Here is a 26,310-nt window from a genome sequence, read left to right on the forward strand (position 1 = left end):
GCATATACAGAAGTCTAGCCTTGCTGAGGGGTGGAGGAGGGACCTCCCCAGAATTTCCCCAGTGCTAAGTTTCTCCTGGGCTGTAGATGGGGTCCTACTTTGGATCTGAGCTGTGCCCTGTGGACGTCAACATGGATGGGACCACGGACTTCTTGCTGGTGGCTGCTCCATTTTACCACATCCATAAAGAAGAAGGCAGAGTTTACATGTACCGTCTGCATGAGCAGGTGGGAGGGTCTCCATCTCCATGAGCTTGCTGAGGCTGTGGCTACTCAGCCTGGCAAGAGGTAGCAAAGGCTGGGGAGGCCTGGCTCTGCCTGGTAGCAGTGGGTAGTAATGGGGAGGTGTTCAGAGTAAGTGACTGCCAGCTGGGGCAGCTGCTTTACTCCCCATCCCCTATTTTCACATCCTGATAACATCTCTCATAGTTTCAAGTTGACAGGATCATCCATGATCTCCCTGGTTTCTCACAGTAATTATAGGAAGTAGCTGTCATTCCTATTTTACAGATAAGGAAGCTGAGGCTCAGTGAGCCTCAGTGATGTTGAGACTTGCTCAAGTTATCTAGCAAGTAGGTGGGAGAGTGACTGGAATCCAGGCCTTCCAACTGCCAATCCAGTTCTCCTCTGCATGGGAATAGAAGGAGGCAGACTTGAGGTACTGAACTTCAAAACAGGAGGACCCCAAATTTACCACTGGTTCACTGTGAGGTCTTGAGAAGGTCCCTCATTTTTCCAAGTCCAGACTGCTGCTGAAGAATCAGAATCAAGAGGCCCTGTGAGCACCCTGCCAGGTGGCACTGAGGTAGACATCCTTCATTCCTCTCTTGAGGGCTGAGTTACTGGTTTGCTTTGCAGGATGGTTCCTTCTCCTTGGTGTGCACACTGAGTGGGCTTGTTGGATTCACCCATGCCCGCTTTGGCTTTGCCATGGCAACTGTGGGGGATATCAACCAGGATACGTTCACAGATGTGGCCATCGGAGCTCCCTTGGAGGGTTTTGAGGCAGATGATGGTGCCAGCTTTGGCAGTGTGTACATCTACAATGGACACTGGAATGGCCTCTCTGACAAAAAACCACAGGTAACCTGTGGGGCTCTCTCTTGCCTCTTCTCTGGGACTCTGAAGTCCCCCAGTAGGATGACCTGAGCCCTAAATCAGGCCCATTCCTAAGTTCAGGACTGGCCTTGGTGGTTGGGAGTACATAGTGAAGGAGAGAACCCACCCAGGCCAGGTGAAGGAGGCTTCAGACCAGGGCTTCCCCCAGATCCTTTAGATGGAGAGAGATTGAGACACTGTCTACTTCCCTGACTTGTATTTCTTCCTTCTTTGCCTTTTCTGACCATTGGCCTGCTTCAGGTACCTCCCTCCTCTCTGTCCCTCGTCTGGCTCTTGTCCTTCACCCAATTCCTCTCAGGCTCCAGGCTCCACTGCCAGTCAGGCTATATTTTTGATGGGCACTTTCCCCCTCTCTAACAGCTTCCTGAGAACCTCACTCTTCATGACCCCCAGGCTTCACTCTCACACACTGTTCAACCAAGGGCTCTCCTGGGTCCTCATACCCCTCCATCCCCATACCAGAAACCTGGCATAATCCCAGGTACTTTGACACTGGTACCTTAGGTGGTAGGGTTAGTCCCTACCTCCTAATGATTCTAGTTCTCTCCCAAATCTAGTTCTTCATTTTCATCCCCATCACACCAGCCTAGGTCTTATCATCCCTTCCCTGGGCTCAAACCCTAGTAGCTCCTGCCTCCTGCCCATCTCCACCCCATGCCTTTTGTGGTATTTCTAAAATGTAATCACGTCTTTAAAAAAGCTTTTCTGACACCCCTAGCCCCTCTCCCCCATCCTCCTTCACTGGCCCTTGGCAGCTTCCTGGAAACTGCTCTTTCTGGATCCCTCATTCTTTTCTCTCCATCTCCACTGTTAAGATCCACCTGCTCTTCAAGGAGCCATTCAAATTCCATTTCCCCTAGGAAACCTGGTTCCCTCTTTCCTTTCCTAGATTGAGGACTCCCTGGGGCAGAGAGGTAGTGATGCTGCTGAATGGAATAGAACATGAGAGGACTTCTCCTTTTCTATTCCCCTTCTCCATTCCACACCTTGTATTTCTCTCTTCACAGCGGATCAGTGCCTCAGCTATGGCCCCGGGACTCCGCTACTTCGGCACGTCTGTGGCTGGTGGCTTAGATTTTAGTGGCGATGGCCTCGCTGACATCACCGTGGGCACCTTGGGCCGGGCAGTTGTGCTGCGGTAGGGGTCTGCCCTGCCTTCTGGGGTCCCAAGCCCCACCTCAACCATTTGCCCTGTCCTCTTCATTAAGCCCAGACTTGATTGCTGCTCACCGGCATCTCAAAGTGAACACATCCCAAAATGGAGCTCTTATTCTCAAACACTGTTCCCCCAAGTCCACCCCTCCTTCAGGCTTCCAGTCTTAGGGAAGGGCACCATCATTCACACTAAAGTCTAGGACAAAAACCTTGGAGTCACTGTTGATTCCTCTTTTTCTTTCTATCAACAAGCTTGATAGAAACACCTCCTGGTATAAGGTGCTATCATCTCTCACTGCATGGACCACTGTGTGGCGGTCTTCCCTGCTTCCTCTCCCTGTTCTCCATTCTCCAAACAGCAGCTGGTCATCCCTTTACTTTGCTGCCTAAGACACTTCAGTGGCTCCCCCCAATTCCTCACCATGGTCTCCAGGGGTCTCTGAGACCCAATCCTGCCCATCCCTCCAATTCCATGTCCCATTATTACCCTCTGTCTCACTAATTATGCACCAGTCATGCTGATCTTTGTGTTTCTCAAATAAATCAGACTCATTTCTGCCACAGGCCTTTTTCACAGTAGCTGTTTTCTGCCTGGAATGTTCTTTTCCCAGATCGTCACTGAGCTGGCTCTTCCTTATTAATAGATCTCCATCTCAATGCCTCCTTATCTGTGAGGCAACCCCTGACCACCTAATCTGAGTAGCCCTTGGTCTCCATCACCTTATCCTGTGTCATTATAGCATTACCAGTATATAATATTTCCTTATTTGTTCCTATTTATTTGCTTGTCTGTTTTCCCACTAGAGCAGGGACTTGTCTCTTTCTCTATTGTACCCTGACTCCAAGCACCCCTGCATAGTAGAGGTATTCATGTGAATGCCCAAATGAGTGCACTGACCCAGAAACCCCAAGGTCACTTCTCACAGTCCTCTCTGCTGTCTTGTTTAGCTCACTACCTGTGGTTCGGCTGAAGGTGTCCATGAACTTTACCCCCAGTGCACTGCCCATTGGCTTCAATGGCAGTGTGAATGTACATCTGTGTTTTGAAATCAGCTCTCTGACCTCAGCGGCTGAGACAGGTAATAGGCAGCAGAGCAGCCCTGGGTTGTTGTGGCCATTCCTTATTGGCTTTTGTGGGGGGCAGGGAAAGAGGACTGTGGGTAGCGGGTTGGTAGGAGGTTCTGATGCTTAAGATCCCGTGCTAGATCTTAGCTCCTGTGACATTAAGTTCTATTAAATGAGAACTGCCCCAGGAAGATCTGATGTTCCATCCATACTCAGAGAAGCTTTACTGACTGGACTGGGGAGAGGGGCATTGCTCTTTTTCTCAGAGATGCTGGTTTGAGTTTCTGAAAGAAGACTCAGAAAGGCAGCTCCATCTCGTTCTTCATCTGCTGCTTTCCCCGGCCTCCTCCCAGTGTGTGTTTGTGTGTGTGTGTGTGTGTGCATGTATGTTGTTCATTTGTGTCAGGGGCTCTGAGAAGTGCCCTCCCTCTTCTTCTGAGTTATATCTTCTCCTCTTCCCTCATTGTATCCCCCTGGCCAAAAATAATCTGCTAGAGACCTAGCCTCTCTTCCATCCCCTTATCTGACATTCACTGGGAGATTAATTCTAGAAAGAAAAGGCGGGCATGGTTCCCATAGTCCCTGTGTCTACTGCCAATGCAAGTACTGTTGCCCTCTCAGCAGTAGTCCCCAAGGTTGAAACTCTCAGTAAGAAACTCTGCGATGGCTCCCTGCTCCCTGCAGGTCAGAGAGCAGAATCCTGGATTAGGGCCTCTGATTAAACCTGAGGGTAGAAAATGATAGACCTGTCACTTCCAGGACAGAGCCTGCTGAGGGCTGTGTGCTACTAGGAAGGTATCTTTCCCTCTTTGATCCCTGGTTTCTGTTTTGTACAGTAAAGGAGTTGTTGGCCCAGGGAATCTCTAAGGTGCTTCCAGGCCTGCTATGCTCAGATTTTACTCTGTGATTTCTCCCTCTGTTCTCTATATTCCACCACCTTTTCCCTTCCTCCTCTTCTTCCTCTTCCTCCTCCTCATTTTTTTCCCCTTGGTCCCATCCTCCTGGAGAGCCTTCTTCCCTGAGGAAGGCAGACTCAGTCCTAGGAATATGCTGTACCTGGGTATAGGGCTGGAGTGCTGAATGGACCTTCACCAGGTTCCAGGGACAGTGAGAAGAGCATCTTTGAAATAAAGACCCTCAAAGTTGAGCTCCAGGAAATTTGCTGCATGGGATATTGTTCAGGAAGGGTCACAGGATCCTTGGGCAGGCTGGAGGCTCTCTGTCTGGGCCATGTCCATCCCAGCCTCACCAGGAAGATCTGGTCTTCATCCTCAGACCTCAGAGGGACATCGCTTAAATTCACACTGGATGTGGACATGGAAAAGCCGAGAAAGAGGCTGCAGTGTTCTAACTCGAGGGACTGTCTGAGCCACCTCAGGGAGTGGAGCAATCAGTCCCATCTTTGTGAGTCCCTCCAGCTCAACCCCGTGGAGGAAGAGGTAAGTGGAGGAAGTAATATAGACATCTAGAAAGGTCTAGGACACTGAGAAAAGCTTTGAATTAAGTGCAGTGCAGGATATGAACTCATACATATGAGGAAGGCAATTAAAACAATTATAAAAGATCAAGAACCACAAAATGGCATGGGAGACGTAGATAATTCTACCAGAAGTCCAAATTTTAAAAATCTGGGTTGGGGATGTAGCTCCATGATAGAGCATGTGTTTTGCATGTATGAGGACCTGGGTTTGATCTCTAGCACTGCAGAAAAGAAAAGAAAAGAAGCTGGACTAAAGGGGGGATGCTCTAATTGGTGGTATTTTTCTTGGTAATAAATTAGGAGTGTTTATTATGTCATCTAACCCTCTTGGTAATAACAGTGGGCTGAAGGCCCTCATATGAGTCAACATCAGAAAAATTGATTAATTCCAACTTTTGGAATAGAAATAGAAAGTCAGAAATTATCATTCAGAATGATTTTCTCCTTTGCCAGAAGAAAATTATATCTTCCATATCTCTCTGGAGATATGGAAGAAAATATTTGTCAGGACTTGGAGCTTAACAGGACCTATAAAGGTAATTTACTCTAATAAACAAACTCATTAATTATGTTTCAGACTACTATCTTCTCCTAAGGTGATTGTTAATTGGTTTAAGAGTTTCTAGCCTAACTATGGTCTTCTTAAATAAAAGCATAACTACCCTTTCCACCAGGGAGTCAAGCTTGTTTCCTCTCGCATGTTCAAAGTCCTTTTCATGGCTAAGAGGTTCATTTAAACAAAAGAATGGCAAATAGTGTCCTCAGCAGTATCCTTATTTTTAGTTTTTACCTAATATGTCCTCTGTGCTGCTTTGGGAAAGATCTATATGTGACCATGACTCTTCCCTCATATCGCTTCCATTTGCTTTCCAAGTAAAGTCTGAGCCAGTCCTTAGTCCCTGGTGGACAGAATCCCTTTGTAACTGGGTGAGAACACTGAGGAGCTATGAGACCTGAGGCCATAGCAGATCAATGAAGATTTTCCCCCCAAGCTCTTAGCAACTTTTTTGAAGGAAGTTTCCCTTCAGACGGGATTATTTGGCAGATACTTAGGACTTCCGACTCACCACTTTCAACGTTTATTTCTTAATGGGTACAGCAAAGTTAAAAGTATTCTCCTTGTCACCTTCTCCAAATCCAAATCTAATCCTGCATTCCTCGGTGTCCCTGCAGCTCTGTGAGGAGGACTGCTTCTCCAACATCAGTGTCAAAATCAACTACCAACTCCAGATACCAGAGGGATGGAAGGGCCACTCCCGCCCCATTCTGGAGTCCCCTCCGGAGCCCTCAACCATTTTCCAGGTGACTCTGCCTACAACAGCTAGGACCCAACCCTACTAGAGGCCAGCCCACAAAAGCACCTGATAGCCTAACTTCAAAGAATGCTAGGTTGGAGGGAGGGTCTTCAGACAGCAGCTGGGTTCCTCACAGATTTGGAAGTGGAGACTAAGATGGTGTTCATTTGCTCAGGGCCTCATTGGTGGGTAACAGGTCTTCAACCCACTTTAAGTTCACAAAAAGCACTCACTACAGATTTAATGAAGCATAGACTACATTAAAATATTGAGATCCTCACTTGGTAAAGGTTTCCGAGGATGGTGTGGTGGATATTCCTGAGAGAGGTGGATTGGAACTGTCCTGACCTGAGCTGCAAGAGAGGAAGGCCTTTGGTATACTTGCCTATTCAGGCCCTGCCCAGAGCCTTCAGGCTGAACCTCTGGCCCCACCAAACCCCACTGTCTCCCTTGGTGCAGCTAAGAAAAGCAGGTAGTGTCACAGAAACTTTTTTCATGACTAAGAGAAGTCAGAGGAGGCAACAAAGAGTCAAGTTTCCCAATCCTATGAGATCTCACTTAGGCCCTGACTCCCAGCGTGCTCTGCCAATTTCCATTTAGAGAATTTAGGAGAATCTGCAGGGATACAGAAATGTCAAGGTGAACATTAAAAAATAATAGTTATCATCAGTTGGGGTGAATTCAGCCTTCAAAAACAAGTCAAAATTAGTTCATGCAGGTACAGAAATCTTCAGGCAATGAGGAATATATCCACGTTAATCATAGGGCACTCATGGCTGTCCAGTATTTTGAACAAAACATGCTCTGTGTTAATTAAATCATATAGATTTTTAGCTCTGCTTTTTATCAATACCTAACATATCAGTCATGAGGAATGATAGAAATAGGAAAAGTAACATAATCTGGTGACCATTCCTATTGCTCATCTGCCCAGGAAGGGAGATTCCCTATGAGCAAGATTGTCTTCTTAACTTTTTAGGCAAAGGGACTTTATTTTAAATTTATAAAAGTGTACTTATTTTTTGTAGAATTTTAAAAATTTGGTATTGGCAATAAATTAGATGATTCAGAAAAGACTGAGAGAGCTAATGTAATAGAGTTTTGGTGATAAGTATATTACCATTAATTAGGGTAACTAATTTTGAAATATTCAACCTACCAGAAAATTACAAGAATAGTTCAGAGCCAGATATGATGGCATGTACCTGTTGTCCCAGATATTTGGGAAGCTGAAGTGGAAGGATTGCTTGAGCTCAGGGGGTTCATGGCCAGCTGGGCAACATGGCAAGACAGATTTAAACCAAAACAAAATGAATATCCCTGAGCATTATTCATTGAGAATAAGTTACAGATATGTTATCTCATTATCATGAATGCTTTAGTATATATTTACTAAAAAACAAGGGCATTGTTTTTAGATAGCACAGTACAAGGATCAAAATCAGGAAATTACTGATAAAATATTATGATCACTATAATTACAAATGTATTCAAATTTTCCAGTTGACCTATTAATGTCCTTTGTAGCAAAAGGAAAAAAGTTCTGGTCTAAGATCATTTATTGCATTTTTGTCATTTATCTTCATCTCTTTTAATGTGGAACAATTTATCTGCCTTCTCTTGTCTTTAATTAACTTAACCATTTTGAAGGGTACAGGCCAGTCATTTTATAGACTGTTCCTTAGTTTGTGTTTGTTTGATGTTCCCCCATAGTTTGATTCAGGTCAAATGTGTCTTTGGTAGGAATATCACAGGAGTAAAGTATGTCCTTAGAATATCACATCAGGAGGCATGTAATGTTGATTAGTTCCATTACTAGTGCTATTTGCCTTTGTAATTGATAAATATTTATGGTGAGATGCTTTGAGATTATGTACATATCTGCTTAACATCTATTTATCAGTCTTACCTTAGTCATTGCTATGATGGTTTGGGAAAGACATTAAATTTTTTTTTATTCTATCTATAAAAAGAATAAGGAAAAATTTTCTGGTGCAGGCACATAAATGTTGCCAGAGAATGAGTTCTATCTGGGTTTAACCCTGTTCCCTTTCACTGAGGTTGGATGAAAGAGAACAGGCCATTTGGCTATATAAAAAACAAAACAAAAGAACCCTGCATAAAACTGTTGACCCAGTTAGATAGAGCTCCACGCTCTGACTTTTGTAAATTGCATTTCCCTTCTCCAGGAAGTAGAAAGTCTCCTTTCAAGCTCTGGGCTCCCATTCCCACCCCACACCATGGTAACAGTCTGGCAGAAGTCTGCTGTGATGATTGCTGGCTGCTGGGGACATAAATGCAGAGACTCCCCCAGCTAAGGAGCTGGCTGTGCTTCCTTCATTACAAAAAATAGACCCCGCTACTTTGGAAAATTTTATCTTTCAACTCAAACTGGGGCTTTTTAACCTTGAAGGGTTCTTTTGAACCAAATGTGACTTCCTGAATTAGTTTGTGATGTGTAGGCAAGCTTGCTAGGGAAATAGCTAGTTTACAGAGAAGACCAGCTGTAGGGGAGAGAACCTTTCCAAGAATTGGACCTGGCATTACTTGATTAGGTGGCCCCATTCCTGCCCTGGCTTCTCCTGCCTACATTTGGAAAGGCTAAGGAAGCTTTCCTTCACAGATGTTTCCCTTCCCAAGTGTTTCAAATAGTGAGCTGCTTGAGAGTGTTGCTGCTTCATTCACGTGATATGAATGTGATGGGCACACCCACCATTCCAAAAGGTCATCCCATTTTTTACCTTGGCCAGAGTTCTGGATCATGATGTGCCTGTGTTACAGGCTAGATCCAGGGATATCAGTCACAACTCTATGGGCACAATCCCAGCTAGCGAACCTTTACCTCTCTCTAACTGTACTTTTCAGAGTAAGCAGGAAGGGCAGGTCCAAGCTTCTTAAGGAGATGATCGTGAAGCAGGGCTGCCAGGGAAGGCAGGGCCCCTTCCCCACTGATCCTGCCCCTCTCTGTCTGCCTACAGCTGCCCTATGAGAAGAATTGCAAGAATAAACTGTTTTGCATCGTTGAATTGCAGTTGGTCACCAGCATCTCTCAGTGAGTTGGATCCAGTTGTCATAGTTTCTGCAGTTAACTTCCTTTTAAAGATTTACCTGGACAAACTCCTCATGGGGATCCATGGCACACTTCTTACTCCTTCCCCCAAAGGTCTTTACATTGATTGTTCAGTCACCATATGAAAGAGACAAGACAGAGATTTGTGTTTTTGTTTTATAGATCAGGAAACAGACTTTTAGTAACTGAGAGCCTTGGTCATTTGGTGAACTTGAACCCAGGTCTCTTAACATCCTGGATGATGCTATGTTCATAACTCAATATACCCCATTACTAGGGCTACTTTGGCTAGAGGTAACTTCTTTCCTGGCTCACCTCTTGACCAAATTCATTAATTGATTCAATAAGTATTTCTGGAGTGTCTACTCTGTGATATGCATTCTAGGCACTGGGAAACCTTACAACACAGGCAAAAATCCCTGCGCTCCTGATGCTTTTAGGGGGAGAATAATTAAGTAAACTCTAAGTTGATGGTATGTACTATGAAGAAAAATAATGCAGGGAGTGCTGGGTGGGGGTTGGGCTTCAGTTTTAATTAGGGTAGTCAGGGAGGGTGGTATTTGGCACTTATAGGAGGAGGAGGTGGGGGAATGAGCTATGTGAGTGCCTGGGAGTAGAGCAACTGCCAGTGCCCTGAGATGGGAGCATGCTCAGCAGGTGGAAGGTAGGACAAGGGCTTGGTGTGATTATAGTGAGGTATGGAAGTGGGACTGGGGAAATGTAAAGGGGTAGGGAGGATCAGTGGGGCTTTTAGGTCCTCAGAAGGGCTTTCACTGTAAACTGGGAGGCCAGAGGAGTTTATGTGTTTGTGTGTGTGTGTATATGTATGTATGTGTATATATATATAATACACATATATACATATATATGTAATATGTAATATATTACATATATATGTATATATACATATATTTTGTGTATGTGCATAATGTAATTTAATCAATTTCATTTTTTCCTTTACCTCCCCTTTCCCTTTCTGCCTCCCTCCCCACCTCCCTCCTGATGGTTTCCTTTTTTTATTGGTTTCCCTTCTAATTTCATGAGATTCCGCTCACTTTTTTTTTCTTCCTTTTTTCTCTTTAGCTTGCACATATGAGAGAAAACATAGGACCCTTGACTTTCTTAGTCTGGTTTATTTTGCCATTAGATTAAGCTTATTTTGCTTAACATAATGCTCTCAAGTTCCACCCATTTTCTTACAAATAACATAATTTCAATTCTTCTTTATGTCTGAATAAAACTCCATTGTGTATATATTACCACATTTCTTTATCTATTCATCTGTCGATAGGCACCTAGGCTGGTTCCACAACTTGGCTATTATGAATCGTGCTGCTATAAACATGGGTGTGTGTTAACATTATAATTAACATAATTCTTGCTTATATGTTAAGAATGGACTGGGGAACCAAAGGAAGAAGCAGGGAGACAATAAGTAAGTACTACTGTAATAATGCAGTTGATAGATGAGGGTGGCTTGCACCCAGGTGATAGCAGAGAAAGTGAGAACATTTGCTGTCAGAGTGGATGTGGGGAGTGAAGAAGAGTAGTCACAGCCTGAGCATCTAGAACTATACCATCTAACATCTTAGCCACTAGTCCCATTGGGTATTTAAATTTAAATTCATGTCCTCCCTGGTTACTAGTGCTGTGTGTGTATCATGATACTGACAGTCAGTTGGCTGGAGGTGGAATCTGTAGGGAAGAATGGTGTTCCTTGAGTCCTGGAAAGCCCCTCATAGACAGTTGTAGTTCTTGAATTTCAGATGTGGACAGCTTAGTGCTGCCCATCACTAAGGACCCAATTCAAGACTTTGGAGTGCTTTGGAATCTGGCCCAACAAGCAGACACAGCTGTTTTCAACAGGGAATTATTTACAGCCAAGAACCATCCACTCAGCCAATTCCTTGTGAAACAGATAAAGCATGCATAGCTTGCCTTGCATCACCCCCTAGCGAAGAAGTCAAGCAATTGCTTCTATTTCAAAAGTTGCTGAGTCTGTCTCAGTGGTTTTGACCTTTCTGCAGACATAGACTCTCAAAAAAATAAAAATAAAAATAAATAAATAAATAAAAATCTAATGAAAACTATGGACCCCTCTCCCTAGAAATCTACATGTTCATACATAAATAGTTTCTGGGCCCTCAGAAACTATTTCTGGAACTCAGGTTAAGAAACACTATTAAATATCCTAGATGGTTCTTGGCTGTAATTAATTCCCTGTTGAAAACAGTTGTCTGCTTTTTGGGCCGGATTCCAAAGCACTCCAAAGTCTTGACTCCTAGAGCTCTCTTATGGACTATAGAACAGTATGTTTGACTAATAATCAGCACCTCTACCTTTAATCCTATAGGCACCTCTTCTCATAACTGAACTCATCTTCCTCCATCCTACTTCCTCTTGTGTTCTCTCCCTCAGAGGGTAACATCACTTGGCCAGCCAAGCTGTAAACTTAGAATTCACCCTTGACTACCTCTCTGCTTCCCTTATCTTCTTTGACTCCTCTCTTCCCTTTTTCTGCTTCCAATACTATTGTCTTATTTCAGGCATTTATCACTTGATGGATAAATTTCCACAGCAGATTCTAACTGTCTCTGACTCCTGTCTTTCCCTCCAATCAATCCACATCTTCTCAGCTGTGATAAAATTAAAAACAGGACCAAATAAGAACAACAAAACATATGTTGCATCACTTACCAGACCTGTCTATTCCACCTTTGGACATTTTACATGGTTAAAAAGTGTTTTTGTATGTTACTATATGTCTAGTCAATCTCAATTAAGTTAAAAAGTGTTTTTGTATGTTACTATATGTCTAGTCAATCTCAATTACTGAGGTTGTTCGGCAGTCTGGACCTCAAAGGTAGAGTTATGTGTGTCCTGCTTTCCAGTGCTGAGCAGATCTGTAAATAATTGTGGAATGGATGAATGTGTGCCATGGAGTGCCTTGCCTAGGGTCAAAATGAATTAATTGGTGGTAGAAAGAGGATTTGGATTTGATTTTCCCTACTTCTCTTTGAAGGCTGCTAGACCTCAGGCCAAGTGGCCTCTTTGGGCTTCTGTTTCCTTTTCTACAAAATAGAGTAATTGTGCCATTTCACAGGGTTTTTATGAGGATTAATTGAGCATGTGAAACACAGTCCTTGGCACATGGTAAGTAGTAGGCATTATAATCTCACCCAGCAATGAAAATAAGTGTGGCAGTCCAAGTTATGTTGAGGGGATGAAAATCTAGGCTAAATGGCAGTTTATCTGAGAAGGTAGTTAAGGATGTGCTGTCCTATTGCATCCAAGTTTGTACAGATTAAATAAACTGGCAACATTTTTATCTTTGCCTGTGCAGGCAGGAATTGGTGGTGGGTCTCACCAAGGAGCTGGCCATGAACATTAGCCTAACTAACTCTGGGGAAGATTCCTATATGACAAGGATGGTTTTGAATTATCCCAGAAACTTACAGTTTAAGAGGATACAAAAGGTAACTATAACAGCAGCTTCAGAAACATGCCACTCGACCATTTCCCTTGTCATACACCTGCTTTTCTCTTGCAACGTCCTTACTAGTCTCCCTGCCTCCAGCTTCCTTCTGGTCCATCCAATAATTGATTAGTAACTAGGTGAGTCTTACCCCACCCAATTGTACTAGATTCTTTCTTTGCTTTAAATACCATCAGGGCCTCCATTTTGCTGCACAATTAGCCCTCTCTGCTTGCAGCCTTTCTTAACCAGGGCTTTGAGAGATAAATACCCTAAGGCATTGAGAAAGTAAAAATTAGCTTGGGCTAGGAAAATGAAATTCTGCCCAGCCCTTCACCAAGCTGGGATCACAGATACAAAGCCAGGTACAAAGATACTAGGAAATATTCTTTCTCCCAAGGACACCTACAACTATGAATTATCACAGCACTGAGAAATTTTATTCTCTAAACTTACAGATGGCCAGAAACTTTGCTGTTTGAAATTTAATCAATAACTGTGAAACCATCTTGCTCTTGCCTGGAAGACCTAAGTCATTTAGGGGGAGGGGTCCTGGAGATTGAACTCAAGGGCACTTGACCCCTGAGCCACATCCCCAGCCCTATTTTGTATTTTATTTAGAGAAAGTGTCTCAATGAGTTGCTTAGTGCCTTGCTTTTGCTGAGGCTGGCTTTGAACTTGTAATCCTCCTGCTTCAGCCTCCTGAGCCACTAGGATTATAGGTGTGTGCCACCACGCCCATCAATCTAAATCATTTTGACAAAGAGCAGTTTCAATTTCTATCTGAGATATAGAGCTTCAGATAAAGTATTTCTGGACACAGCTTTTACATCTATATTAATTTACTCATTTCCAAGGAAGTGGTCAAGTCCAGACCCATTGTTGATTGACCCTTTAACTCCGCTTTGATTTGCTTTGAGGCTATCAAAACTGATTTATTTACATTTACTTGAACTCCATCCATCCTCTGTCTTTTCCTTTGTTGGGTGACATATACCACAGTGTAATTTTGTTCACTGTTGGAACTATGGGTTTTCTCCACTCTTAGGCTATTTGGCAAGGATGGCATCCAGTATATGAAAAATTAAAATTCTTTCTTATGCACCTAGAATGGATCTAGTGATATACTATTTGTGGGAGAATTGTTTTCTGTACTCAGTAGTCCAGATGAGGAACCATGGTTGAAAGGCTACATAGCAGTGCTTGAGCCCATGCTGGCCTTCCTCTCCCACCCGCCTACCCCTCTTTCTCCTCCCAGATCCACAGAGCTAGAGCTGCTGCCACAGCTGCAGTCACAGTTGCAGGCACTGTGGCATCTGGGGTTACATCGAATGATGAAATTATCAAAATTTTTAAAATCTTTTACACGAGATCAAAAAAAGAAAGAAAGCAGTGACATTTACATTGGTCCACAGCCCAGTTCATATTATCTCCTTCCTTGTGAGGATAGGGTCCTCCTAGTTGGAATTCATCTTTTCTTTTGCTGTTCTCTGCCTCACTTGCAGAACCAACCCTTAGACCTTTGATTTAAATTTCTTAACTCTACTGCTGAGCCTACCAGTCCTGCTTGTGAGAAAAATAGACCAAGTCTGACTTATTTTGTTATAGCTCCTGGCTGGGTTAATTTTTACTCCTTAAGAAGTATTTCTTTCTGTATTCACAGCCTTCTTCTCCAAACATTCAGTGTGATGACCCTAAGCCATCTGCTTTTGCCCTGGTCATGAGCTGCAAGATTGGTCACCCCATATTCAAGAGGTCATCTGTGAGTCTTATTTTTTTTTTTAATTATTATTTTTTTTTAAAGAGAGAGAGAGAGAATTTTAATATTTATTTTTTAGTTATCGGCGGACACAACATCTTTGTTTGTATGTGGTGCTGAGGATCGAACCCGGGCCGCACGCATGCCAGGCGAGCGCGCTACCGCTTGAGCCACATCCCCAGCCCTTTTTTTAATTATTGATGGACCTTTATTTATTTGTTTATATGTGGTGCTGAGAACTGAACCCAGTGCCTCACACATGCTAGGCAAGGGCTGTACCACTGAGCCACAACCCCAGCCCCCTATGAGTCTGTTTTGATTGGTTGGCTCTTTGCACAACTCTGGAGTTGGTGATGTTTACATCTCAGCTATATTTGAACCTCTCAGTTGTGGTCTCTATGCTTCTCTTTACTGTACAGTCAATCTGTAGCAGGGCTTACATCTGCTAAGCTTGCTTTGAAAGGAGTCAGTCAAAGACAGTGTTGATTAATCCCAGGAAAAGTGTGAAGTTGGGGGGTAGTACGGAAGGGACATCAGACTATATTATTATTGATACTGGGGATTGAACCCCGGGGTGGGGGGGTGCTTAACCACTGAGCCACATCCTCAGTACTTTTTAAATATTTTATTGAGACAGGGTCTGGCTAAGTGGCTTAGGGTCTTGCCAAATTGCTGAGGCTGGCTTTGAACTCGCCATCCTTTTGCCTCAGCCTTCCCAGCCTCTGAGATTACAGGCGTGCAATAACCCGAATGGCAGTAGAGATTATTTTTGTGCCATGGGAAATCTCAACTGTAGAAGGGGAATAGGGTAATGCTGCCTGCTCTGCTTACTCTATATTTGCATGGAAGGCTTATATAAAATAATGGATGGAGAGGTACACTGTGCTACAAAAATGTAAGAAATTTAAATTGTTTCCTAGGTTGGTTTGTAGTAGGCAGTTAGAATTGAGAATGGTACAGACAAGAATCAAGTGACCATTTTTCCCCCTTTAAAATATTAGGCAAACATTTCAGTAGTTTGGCAGCTAGAGGAGAATGCCTTTCCAAACGAGACAGCAGACATCACTGTGACCATCTCCAAGTAAGTAGTGCCTGTATCAAGCATATTGAGGCTATGGCCTTGAAGGAATCTCCCTCCCATGTGCATGCTGTGAGAACTGTGACTTCCTTACTGCCAAGGGAGGAGGGGAACCTTAATGAACCCATAGAGGCCTCTGTCCCCCCCATAGTGATTCGGTTATTATTATTATTTTTAATCAAAGCTATTTAAAGTGTTCTTTTCTTCTCACAAAGTAAAACTATGACATAGTCTGGTGGAATAAGCTTTGGACTCAAGTTCTAGTTCTGATTTATTTAACTTTGGAATAACTATTATCTGCAAAGCCTCTAGGTTTAGGGGCAGCATGAAGTATGGTGTTGGGAAGGGGTGATTCTGCTTCCCAGAGGTAATGCCTGGAGATATTTTTGATTGCTATGACTTAGGAGGTGCTACTGGTATCTAATGTTGTCCTATACATTATACCATGTATAGGACAACACAACAAAAAATTATCTGGCCCAAAATGTCAACAGTATTGATGCTGAGAAATCCTTTTAAAATCAACATTACTCTTAAGTATGATTCGTTTGCATTCTAATTATTTATCTCTAAGAAGCTTTTTTTACCTGATACCCCCACCTTTGTACCCTGACACTGGGAAGCCAGGATACAAAGAAGTTGTGCTGTGAACTAACAGTCTTATTCTCAGTTCCAACCAAAGGTCTTTGGCCAGAAAAACCCACAACCTTCGATTCAGACATGCCTTCATTGCAGTTCTCTCCAAGTAAGTACTCCATGGGGCTAACACCTGTGTGGCTGCCCACAGCGCACAGCTTCAGGCATTCTCTCTTGTGAATGGAACTGGTAATCAGGGTGGATGTGAACATTGTGTTTCTCTGAGATGAATGAAGCTGCTTAGAACCTAGGCTCTAGCACTAATCTCTATGGTACTCACAGTTGGGTTCTAAAAACCCTATGGTGGTCATCAAAGAAGGAGCAGTGCCAGCTGGTCTTACTACAAAAGGGAACTGAGGGTAGGAACTCTGGAGGAAAGACAGGGGCTGTGGTATTGGGAAGCAAAAAGGGTAAAAAGTAAGGCTAATCTGAGGAGTTGTAATTAGAAAATGAACCAGCTCAACTATACAGAATGCAAATATTCTACCTCCTCTCAACTACCCTATGACCACTTTACATTTTGATATTTACCTTGGATTCCTCTTAAGGATCTGGTGCCCTCTGTCATAGTGTATCCTATTGAAAACATTCAAGTTCATTCAAAGTTAAAAGGGGACTCTGAGGTCTAACAAGTCCTCTCAATTGCAGGCCATCTGTGATGTACATGAACACAAGCCAGGGGCTTTCTGACCACAAAGAATTCCTCTTCAGTGTAAGTGCTTAGTGTTTATTGCAAAGCTACAGGTGGCAAAGCAACCTAAGCTTTGACTTCCTATTCTGATTTTCTTTGGCAGATACATGGGGAAAATCTCTTTGGAGCCAAATTCCTGTTGCAAATTTGCATCCCAATCAAATTGCAAGGTCTCCAGATTGTAAGAGTGAAGAATGTGACAAAAACCCAGGTATTCACAGGCAGTTCTTATCACATTTCTTTCCAGAGTGACTATGGATTCTCAAAGATATAAAAACTAGGAGCCTTAGGAGTAAAGTTAGATCTTGTTTAATCTAGTAAAACAAGATTAGCCACAGGAAAACATTAGGAGTGAATTACCAGTTATGTTCAGAAGGAATATCAAGTACTCAGGCCTTAAAGCAGCATTTCAATTTTCCTCTCCTTGAAGAAAAATAAGCAAAAATTCAAACATTTTTGTAGCCATGGAGACATTTATTTTCCTTTTGAAAATTGATAAACTCTGCCTCTGCTTCTATGTGATTGGTGAGTGAGACTGATAAATGTGACATTTCTCACACTGCCCCCTACAAACCATCTGTCTTCATTTTCCTTCCCTCCACTCCCTCTTGGTCTTTGCTTTGCTATATAGCCTCTTTGTTTTTATTTGACCTCTTATCTGTAATGTGGTTCTCAACACCAGGCTTATTACTTAAAGGAACAGGCTCTGATCACTCTAACAGCTGTTACCTAGGCTTTCTTGATTTTTTGTTTGTTTTTTTGGTTCAGATTATATAACAATTTCAAGGCTCAAAAATGAAAATGTGGAATTTACAGAATGGACTCTGCTGACAATTAGAAACAGGACTTATAAGTTGTAAATACTTGTTCTTACATGTAGTTTAAGAACATTTGTTAACAGCAAGTTTAATCAGTTCAACAAATATTTCAGTTTCCACTTGAAAACAAAATTCTTGCTTGAAAAGTTGACTGGAAACATATAAGAATGGAATTCTACTTTACCCTGCTCTGGGATGGAGATTGAAAACAGGACCGAAGGCATTAAGACCAGGGCTCTCTCAGTTTGGGACAGTAAGACACATTCAGCTCACTTAAATAGACTGTGTTGGCAGAGCAGGTCAGTGGCGGAGGTGAAGTTCAACACTGTCCTATGGAAATGCTGGATCTTTCTCTTCATTTGCTTCATGGCAGTGGTGTTACATTTAGTCTTAAAGGTCATTTCATTCAGAATCTTGTCTGTGAGGTAATGTAGCCAGAGCACATTGTTATAAGGGTGATATTCACCCCAGCAGTTGTTGTTCTCCTTCCTCATGAGCCTGTAAATCTCATACTGGTAGTCACCTTCACCTGTAAATAGTTCTTCATCCATGGAAATGTCACAGAAAACCACAATCCCATCCCGCTCCAAGCGTGACAGGGTGTAGTCAATGATATTGACTTGCAACCCACGGGTAGGAATGGTGCCTGTCTTTCCGTTGAGGGTGTAGCGGAGCTCCTTGTGGCTGGTCTTCTTTAACAGCACATTCCCCCAGTGTAAGTCTCGGTGCTCAAAACGCAGTGATGCTTCTGCCACTGCAAGGGATGCTGTAATCTGGTGTATGATGCTCTTTGCTGTAGCCACAGAGGACAACTTTGTTTTCATTTGCTCTAGGTCGATCCCACCAAACTCAAATTCTAGTACAATGAAGAGCTGATTTTCCTCAAAATAGTCAGGCCGGTCATTTGCAGACTTTTTGGTTGAGTTATAGTGATCCCAGGCTTTGAGGAGCAAGAGAGGGTAAGACCCTTGAACACAGTGCACTGAGTTCAGCCCAATAAAGCCTTCTGTGCGGTTGTACGCCTCATCAGATAAGAGGCTTAACTCTTTAGAGATGATGATCTCTGGCAGGATTTCCTCAAAGGTTTTCTGATGGGATCCATTGACTAAATCTGATCCTTCAATAGCAATGATTTTTAGGGCTACAGGTTTCCTATCAACAATCATTTGAAACACTTCACCAAACACCCCTTCCCCAATTTTCTCACAGCGTTCCAGTTTTTCTGTGGAAAGGTAATGGCTAAAGGGGATAGGTCCTTCCTGACCGCATTCCCAAAAAACTTTTTCAGCCTCAGAGGCCTTTTTGTCGGCAACATGTACAATGTTTAAAGGGCTTAGCAAGTGCAAAGAAGAGGAGTGCCGTGGGGACAGAGCAGTATTTGTTGTGTTTAAGACAGGAGGGTTTGAATATTCTGATACAAAAGACCTAGAGGGAGAACTGGAAATGGTATAGATGCTGCTTACCTCTGACACATCAGTCACAATTTTCTTCTTGTGGAAATTGAAGGAGGCCCTGATTTTGGTCCAAGAACAGGACTTGGGTAAATGAGTCAGGTCCTGAGATAGGAATGAATCTTTTCCCATCTTTTGGCTCTTTTTAAATCGGTGGTGATGGAGAGGAGAGGTTTCCCCTGCTTCCTGATGTTTCCTCTTTTGCCTTGGCCTAGTCCTCTTAGGCCTGTTGATTTTCCTAGGTGTGATATGGCCTCTGCAACCAGTGGCTTCTTCAGAGTCTATCAGGGTGGCCCTTTGAGACCCTCTCTTTTGAGATGAGTCTCTGCCTGTGACCCTCTTTTTACCTGTGCCCTCCAGTCTGTTTCCCATCACTTTCCTTTTACAACAAGACTCCGTGTTTTTTCTGTGTGTCCCACACTCACGATCCACTGGATATCTCGAGTCCATAAGGCTAGAGAGAGCAGACGTGAGGCTGGTATGAGCTCGGTGGACCATACTAGTGAACGAGATTCCTTCTGTTGCTGTTTCCTGGGAGCGTGGGGGAGATGCTAGGTTCAGGGAGGCTGATGGCAAGTGGAAACCACTTGAGTTTGCAGAGGTTGCATCTGAAGAGGCAGGAGGACCGGTGGAGATGATACTATCCCCTGGCGCTGGCGGTCCGGGGGCAGACGAGGGCCGGGGGCTGATCAGGGAGGCACTGAGGCCCAGCTCTTCGTGGTCCTTGGGCTGGCTGCATTCACTGAAGTCGGGGCTGAGACGGCCCCCGCGGCTGCTGGGGAAGGGCGGCGGTCGGAGCGGCCAGTAGGGGGTGCTGCACTTAAGCGGAGGCCGTGCTCTCAGCCTCAGGCGTCTTGGGGTCGCGATCAGGGTGGGCTGCTCCTTGGAGACTCCGCCGCCAGGACGCCTCCGCCGTCGGCGGACGGGGCTGCCGGGGAAGTCCGGGTCGTCAGAGTCGTCGGAAGCCTCAGACTGCGACGGGCTACCGCTGCTGGTGTCGCTGCTGGCGCTGCTGAAGATACCGTTCCGGTTCTGCGGTGGAAACCACTGCGCCGCTGCCCGGCCCGGCCCCCGCCGCGGCCCTCCGCCACCGGCTGCCCCGTACGTTCGGAAGAGTCGGATCTCAGATCTCCGGAGTGACGCCGCCATGGCAGACACCCGCCAAGCAGTTCAAATGCAAACACCGCGAGACTTCCGCGTGGTGCGCTCGCCTGCCCTTTGGGTCCTAGTGCCCGGCGGCACGAGTGCGCATCACACCCGGCCTTACTGGAGTGAGGGGGTAGGTAACCGTGGAGCATTGGTTTGTTGAGTGCGTCCCTGGAATGGCTTTCGTTTCAGGCTTACACTGGGTGCACCGAGAATCAGCCCGCTTGTGTGAGCGATCCATTTCAGGTGAGCGTGGTTTCCCGGAGAGGGAGGGATTGAAGCACGTGATAGGGAGAAGCCAGGATGCTACTTTTCCAAGATTCCTCCTGAAGGCAATGCACGGCGGCGGTCAGGGCCCTCCTCCCTCCCCTCACTGGGTTTGCCAGGGTTGGTGCTTTACTTGAGTCAAAGTGAGCGCTCAAACTGCTCACACCCCCTGTTCTGGGACCTTGAAATATTCTGGACCTGAGTGTTAAAAATTTCACCCTTCCCACGCGTAAAGGGATTAGGCTAATGAGATTCTTTTTGCAGCGTGTGGACGAATGGTATTCAGTGAGCTGTAATATCACATCAGATAAAGAGAATGTAACTGTGGCTGCAGAGATATCCTTGAGTCACGCCGAGCAGGTATTTTGAGACCAAAATTCTCCAGATCTGATTATCCAGCTCTAGGCCATCTCCCTTAGAAACTGTAATGGCATTTACATGTCCAGAACAGCACCCCCCCCTCCACTTTTTAATCTTTATTTATTTTAATGTGTGTGTGTGTGTTTTAGTTGTAGATAGACATAATACCTTTATTTTATTTTATGTGGTGCTGAGGATCGAACGCAGTGTCTTTACGCGTCCCAGGGGAGCACTCTACCACCTAGCCCCAGCCCCAGCCCTCTTTATTTATTTTTTTATGTGGTGCTGAGGGTCGAACCCAGTGCCTCGACACACGCTAGTCAAGCTTCCTACCGCTGAGCTACAACCACAGCCCAAGAACAGGCCTCTTGATGACTTTCTGTCCCAGCCTGCTCCTTAGCCAGTTACTCAGGCTATTCTTTTTTTTTTTTTTTTTTTTTGTGGGGCCAGGGATTGAACCAGGGTCTTGTGCATTCTAGGCAAGCACTCTACCAACTGAGCTATATCCCCAGCCCCCTTGGCTATTCTTAATCCTGTTTCATACTAGGAATTCTAGGAATTATCTGTGACTTGCTCCTTTCCTATACCTCATATCCATTCCACCAGCAAACTCTATTTCACTTCCAGCATATATCCTAAATTAATTTACTTTCTCCATCTCTACAGCTACTGTCACTTGCTGGGGCAATTGCAGTAACTTTGGACTTGTTCTCCTTGCCTCTGCTTTTCCCACACCTATAAATAATTCACTTAACCACTATCCATCCACATTAGATTGTGCTTAAAAAAAAAAAGTGAAATTTGAACACCCTTAGATTCTGATCCATACCTCCCCCCCACCTCCATGGCCTGCAAGGTACATGGTCTGGTCTTGGCTAATTTTTCAACTTTCTCTCCTAGTACTCTCTTTTCTCTCCTGCTGTCCCTTTCTTATAACCCAGCTATTCTGTCCTTTCAAATTTGCCAATATTACTATGGTTACAGGACTTTTGTACTTGCTATTTCTTTGCATAACATTGCTCTTCTGCTAAGTTCATGTGGGTGGTTTCTTCTTGTATTTAATATAGATGTTACTTTCTTAGAGAGGCCTTCCCTGATCACTTATTCTGATGTGGGAACTAGTAATCAAGTTTAATATCTTGTAGTGATCCAGATGAGAGCAGTGAGGTATAAACTGAAGAACTGGAAATGGGGGTGGAGAAAAAAAGGAATATATGCAAGAGAGAATTAAAAAAAAATTGTTAACTGACTTTGGCTAGGAATAGTGGCATGAGATAGAGGGTAAAGGAAAAGAATTTAAGGATTAATTGCAGATTTCTTGTTTGGTAACCGAATGGATGCTGGGGACATTAATGAGACTAAAGAATACTGGAGATGGTACACATTTAAAGGGAAAGGTGGTGAATGCTGTTCAGAAACAAGGAATCCATGCTTAATATGTTTTGTTTCTCTTCTTCCTCCCCCTCATCTAATAGTTACTAAGAGATGTAACTGAACTGCAGATTTTTGGTGAAATATCTTTCAACAAATCTCTATATGAGGGGCTGAATGCAGAGAACCACAGAACTAAGGTAATCCCTGGCTGTTCTCTGGGTAGGAGAACTGTGTGTAGCTTTTGAGTCCTTGCACAGCCACTCCCTTGTTACTCTCTTCCTATTTTCAGTTTTATCACTTCTGTTCTTGGCTCTGCTACTAATGCTGTCTTTGTGATCTTGAATGAATCTGCTTCTGCCTCAATTTTACCTATCAAATGAGGACTTGAGTAAAAAGGCCTAAGCTGAGGAGGTCTAAGTTGAAATAACTAGCTTAGATCCAACAGCAATGTATACTTTGATTTAAAAATGTTTGCTGCAACCAGCATGGCATTAATTCAGAAACCTGAGGGGTGATGGGGGATGAAAAAAAAGACAAACACATAGAAAAAAAGCTAGGGCCAGGTGCCTGGGGCCTGGTAAGGCTTGACTGACATCAGAGCTAGCTAAGCACATTTATTATATAGTTTTTCTCAACAGAAGTTTGTTTGTGTGAAAGTTTTAGCAAAGCAGGCAGCCTGAAGGATGCAGCGAAACTTGCTCAACATCAAGGTTATGTCTAGAATTTTCTCTACCCCTGGGAGTTGGTGTCTGAATCCAAGATTCTAACTGATAGAGCTGGGCACCTTTGCACAAAGCCTCCTTGGGTGGGCATCACCATAGCAACTAGGCCATCTTGGCCTGTACCTTTGCACAGGAATTTCCAAGCACAGATGCAGCCATGAGGGAATCAGGGACCATGGTTTGGGTCACTGCTCTCCACATACATTGACTTTAAAAAATTTTTTTCCTGAGAAATTATTCTTTGCATATATAAACTGTCTTTCTACTGTGTATATCAGTGTTTAGTTATAGTATTAAATAGTTACAGTACTCATGAATGCATAATTTAAAAAAAATTTTTTTAGATGTTGATGGACCATTATTGTATTCATTTGTTAATATGCTGTGCTGAGACTTGAACCCAGAGCCTCACACAAGCTAGGCAAGTGCTCTACTACTGAGCCACAACCCCAGCCCCTGCATAATTTTTAAAATAAGACTTAGATTCAGTACTGGAACTCTTGGAATTTGATTTTCAGAAGTATGACCAGAAATTAAATTGACCTCTGTGGTCAGTGGGTTAAGTACTCTTGTGTGTGTTACACTGCATTAAAAAAAAAAAAAAAATCATAGTATTTATTTAATTGTCATCATTTATTGACCTATTTTACTGGCTAGGGCTTTAACAGTTATATAAGTCTGTAAAAACTCAGTATAGGCCTGGGGCTATCGCTTAGTGGTAAAGCATGCACCTAGCATATGTGAGGCACTGGGTTCAATCCTTAGCACCATATAAAAATAAACAAATCAAAAAAAAAAAAAAAGCATGCTGTCCATCTACAACTATAAAAATAAAAAAATACATACTTTAAAAAAAACAATACATTTTGTATTCTGGCAAATACATGTAAAATTAAAGTTACATTTGTAACTATTTTTAAAAGTACAGTTCTGTATCATTTAGTATATTCATTATTCACTATGTGTACCATCACCAAAATCTAGTTCTAGAAATTATTTGACATGGCAAACAACCAATGCCTATCAGCTGTTATTCCCTTGGTTTTCCTTCAGTAAACCCTGGCATAACACTGCATTTTCATACTTGTTGACTTATGCCAGGACATGCTCCTGGTTTCAGAGATGATGTTATCAATGAGCTTTTGAGTTAGGCATGATTCTTCACTAGAGCAAATGTTCATAGAGTGAGCCTGGATTGCTAAATATAAGTACTCAATTTTCCTTCTTGGAGGAGGGGAAAGGAGCAATTCTCTAGATATGTAAGATAAACATTTTCTTTTATTTCAAAGTCAGTCTCTCTCTCTCTCTCTCTCTCTCTCTCTCTCTCTCTCTCTCTCTCTCTCTCTTTTGTGAGGCAGTGTCTTGTTGTGTTACTATGCTATTCTTGAACTCCTGGGCCCAAGCAGTCCTCCTGCCTCAGCCTCCTAAGTAGCTGAGACAACAGGCTGTTTTTAAAGTTCTTCCAATACAGAAAATGACATAATAAAGAAACATAAGTGCCTCATTATTGTACTGCCTAGAATTTTAAAAATAAAATAGCAATAAAATCTAATCCTTATAGAAAGGTACCAACTGAAACAAATTTTCCTTCACTTTCTCCTGCCCCTAACTCTCTTTCCAAAAAGAATTATTATTAATAGTTCATTATGTGTATATTCTTAATTTACTTATATATTTCTTCCTCTTATTGATGCTTTTATTTCTATAGCATAGATTCCCAAAAATCCTTTTCTTTAAATTCAGTATCCTAAGCAAAATATTAAGTAGTTCCTGCCAATAAGCACCTGACTTACAGTGAATCTATGAGAATAAATAGCTGTGTATCCAGATGCATTTTAGCTACAGATTTGGGGAAAAAATTCAGCTAATGTGCCAGAAGGGCATGTACTGTTTATTTAGGAAGAAATGTAGGCCCTGCTTAATGGCCTGCCTCCCTAATCCTTGTGTGTTAGATAATGCCTTTCTTCATGTCCAGCATGAAGTTGCCAATCTCCAAATGCCATAAGGTTGAGTATCCTTTATCCAAAATGCTTGGGACCTCACATATTTCAGATATCAGAAAATTTTGGAATATTTAATAGACTTTACCAGTCATTCATTCCCTAATCTGAAATCCAACATGTTCCAAAGTCTGAAACATTTTGAGTAGCAACAAGATACTCAGAAGTTTTGGATTTTGGGACATATTGGAATTTGAATTTTTGGATCAGGAATGCTCAATTTGTATTTCACATGACAGAATACAAACTAGGAAGCAAGAGGTCACCAAAAGCATTTTTCTTTATGTGCCTTCCCTTTTCAGAGAGGAAACTTCTCTAAAAACTCCCAGGAGACATCCCTTTATATCTTTGTTTGTTTGTTTTTAATATTTTTAGGTTTACATGGACGCAATACCTTTATTTTATTTATATTTCTGTGGTGTTGTTGATAGAACCCAGTGCCTCACATGTGCTAGGCAAGTGCTCTAACACTGAGCCACAAACCCAGGCCCCTTTAAGTTTTATTAGTGAGGACTGGATTTCATCTTAGTCACTGGCAAAAAGAGGATAGTTCTGTTGTGATTATCTTAGATCAGTCTTGATTCCTAAACAACATCTGAACGGAGAAAATGGCTATTGAGTAGGTCACTGTCAATGTTTGCCACAAGGAGAATATCCTGTATCCTGCTTCTCCCTTAACCTCTGCGTAGGTAGCTTTGGGGCCCTTTTGGGAACCTGTGCATTTCAAAGAGGAAAAAGAAAGAAGGCTTTGAAAAATAGGTATGGGCTGGGGATGTGGCTCAAGCGGTAGCGGGCTCGCCTGGCATGCATGCGGCCCGGGTTCGATCCTCAGCACCACATACAGACAAAGATGTTGTGTCCGCTGAAAACTAAAAAGTAAATATTAAAATTCTCTCTCTCTCTCTCTCTCTCTCTCTCTCTCTCTCTCTCTCTCTCCTCTTTAAAAAAAAAAGAAAAATAGGTGTGGTTCTTCTACCCAAATCTGGCCTGATTCTAACACCATCACCTTGGAATTTCCTTGTACTTCCTAAACCCAGGTTATTGAGTTCTGCTACTTTCTGCTTAAAAAAGAAAAAGGGGGGGAAAAAAAAGCCACCTCTGTTTTTTCTCTTACTCTGTTGCTTTGACACTTCTCTACTTTCAAGGCCCAGAACTTAAGCCCTATTAAGTTCAGCTGCCTGTGAGTTAACTAGGGCCTGGAGGATCAATCTTAAGTCAATTGCCTTTAACTTTTTTGGAAGAAGCCTCAAAGGTAAGTTTGTGTGGTTCTGTACTCCATACAGAAATCTCTCTGAACACCCCCAACTTTGCTGTTTAAACATATGCATGAAGGAAATTCATTGTCTTGGA

General features: G+C 43.1%; 2 protein-coding genes across 4 annotated transcripts in view; one reads left to right on the forward strand and one right to left on the reverse strand.

Annotated features, from left to right (window-relative positions):
* Positions 1–26,310, forward strand: part of Itgae (integrin subunit alpha E) — a 67,394-nt gene that overhangs the window by 38,427 nt on the left and 2,657 nt on the right. For 2 of the 3 annotated variants that reach the window (XM_027922573.3, XM_071603744.1), the window contains 16 exons: positions 87–227; positions 858–1,082; positions 2,126–2,256; positions 3,222–3,352; positions 4,614–4,777; positions 5,992–6,120; positions 9,092–9,165; positions 12,527–12,659; positions 14,322–14,420; positions 15,419–15,498; positions 16,166–16,240; positions 16,780–16,843; positions 16,926–17,033; positions 20,430–20,483; positions 20,769–20,864; positions 22,340–22,435. In XM_027922573.3, coding sequence (XP_027778374.2) covers positions 87–227; positions 858–1,082; positions 2,126–2,256; positions 3,222–3,352; positions 4,614–4,777; positions 5,992–6,120; positions 9,092–9,165; positions 12,527–12,659; positions 14,322–14,420; positions 15,419–15,498; positions 16,166–16,240; positions 16,780–16,843; positions 16,926–17,033; positions 20,430–20,483; positions 20,769–20,864; positions 22,340–22,435 — 1,800 coding nt within the window. The remainder of the gene's footprint in view (positions 1–86; positions 228–857; positions 1,083–2,125; positions 2,257–3,221; positions 3,353–4,613; positions 4,778–5,991; positions 6,121–9,091; positions 9,166–12,526; positions 12,660–14,321; positions 14,421–15,418; positions 15,499–16,165; positions 16,241–16,779; positions 16,844–16,925; positions 17,034–20,429; positions 20,484–20,768; positions 20,865–22,339; positions 22,436–26,310) is intronic. The other variant, XM_071603743.1, reaches the window with a different exon arrangement.
* Haspin (histone H3 associated protein kinase) lies at positions 17,282–20,240 on the reverse strand. Its single transcript, XM_071603746.1, has one exon. The coding sequence runs from the start codon at positions 20,238–20,240 to the stop codon at positions 17,910–17,912; it is 2,331 nt and encodes a 776-aa protein (XP_071459847.1). The 3' UTR covers positions 17,282–17,909.

The sequence above is a fragment of the Marmota flaviventris genome, chromosome 17 (genome assembly GCF_047511675.1).
Source record: "Marmota flaviventris isolate mMarFla1 chromosome 17, mMarFla1.hap1, whole genome shotgun sequence".
NCBI lineage: Eukaryota > Metazoa > Chordata > Mammalia > Rodentia > Sciuridae > Marmota > Marmota flaviventris.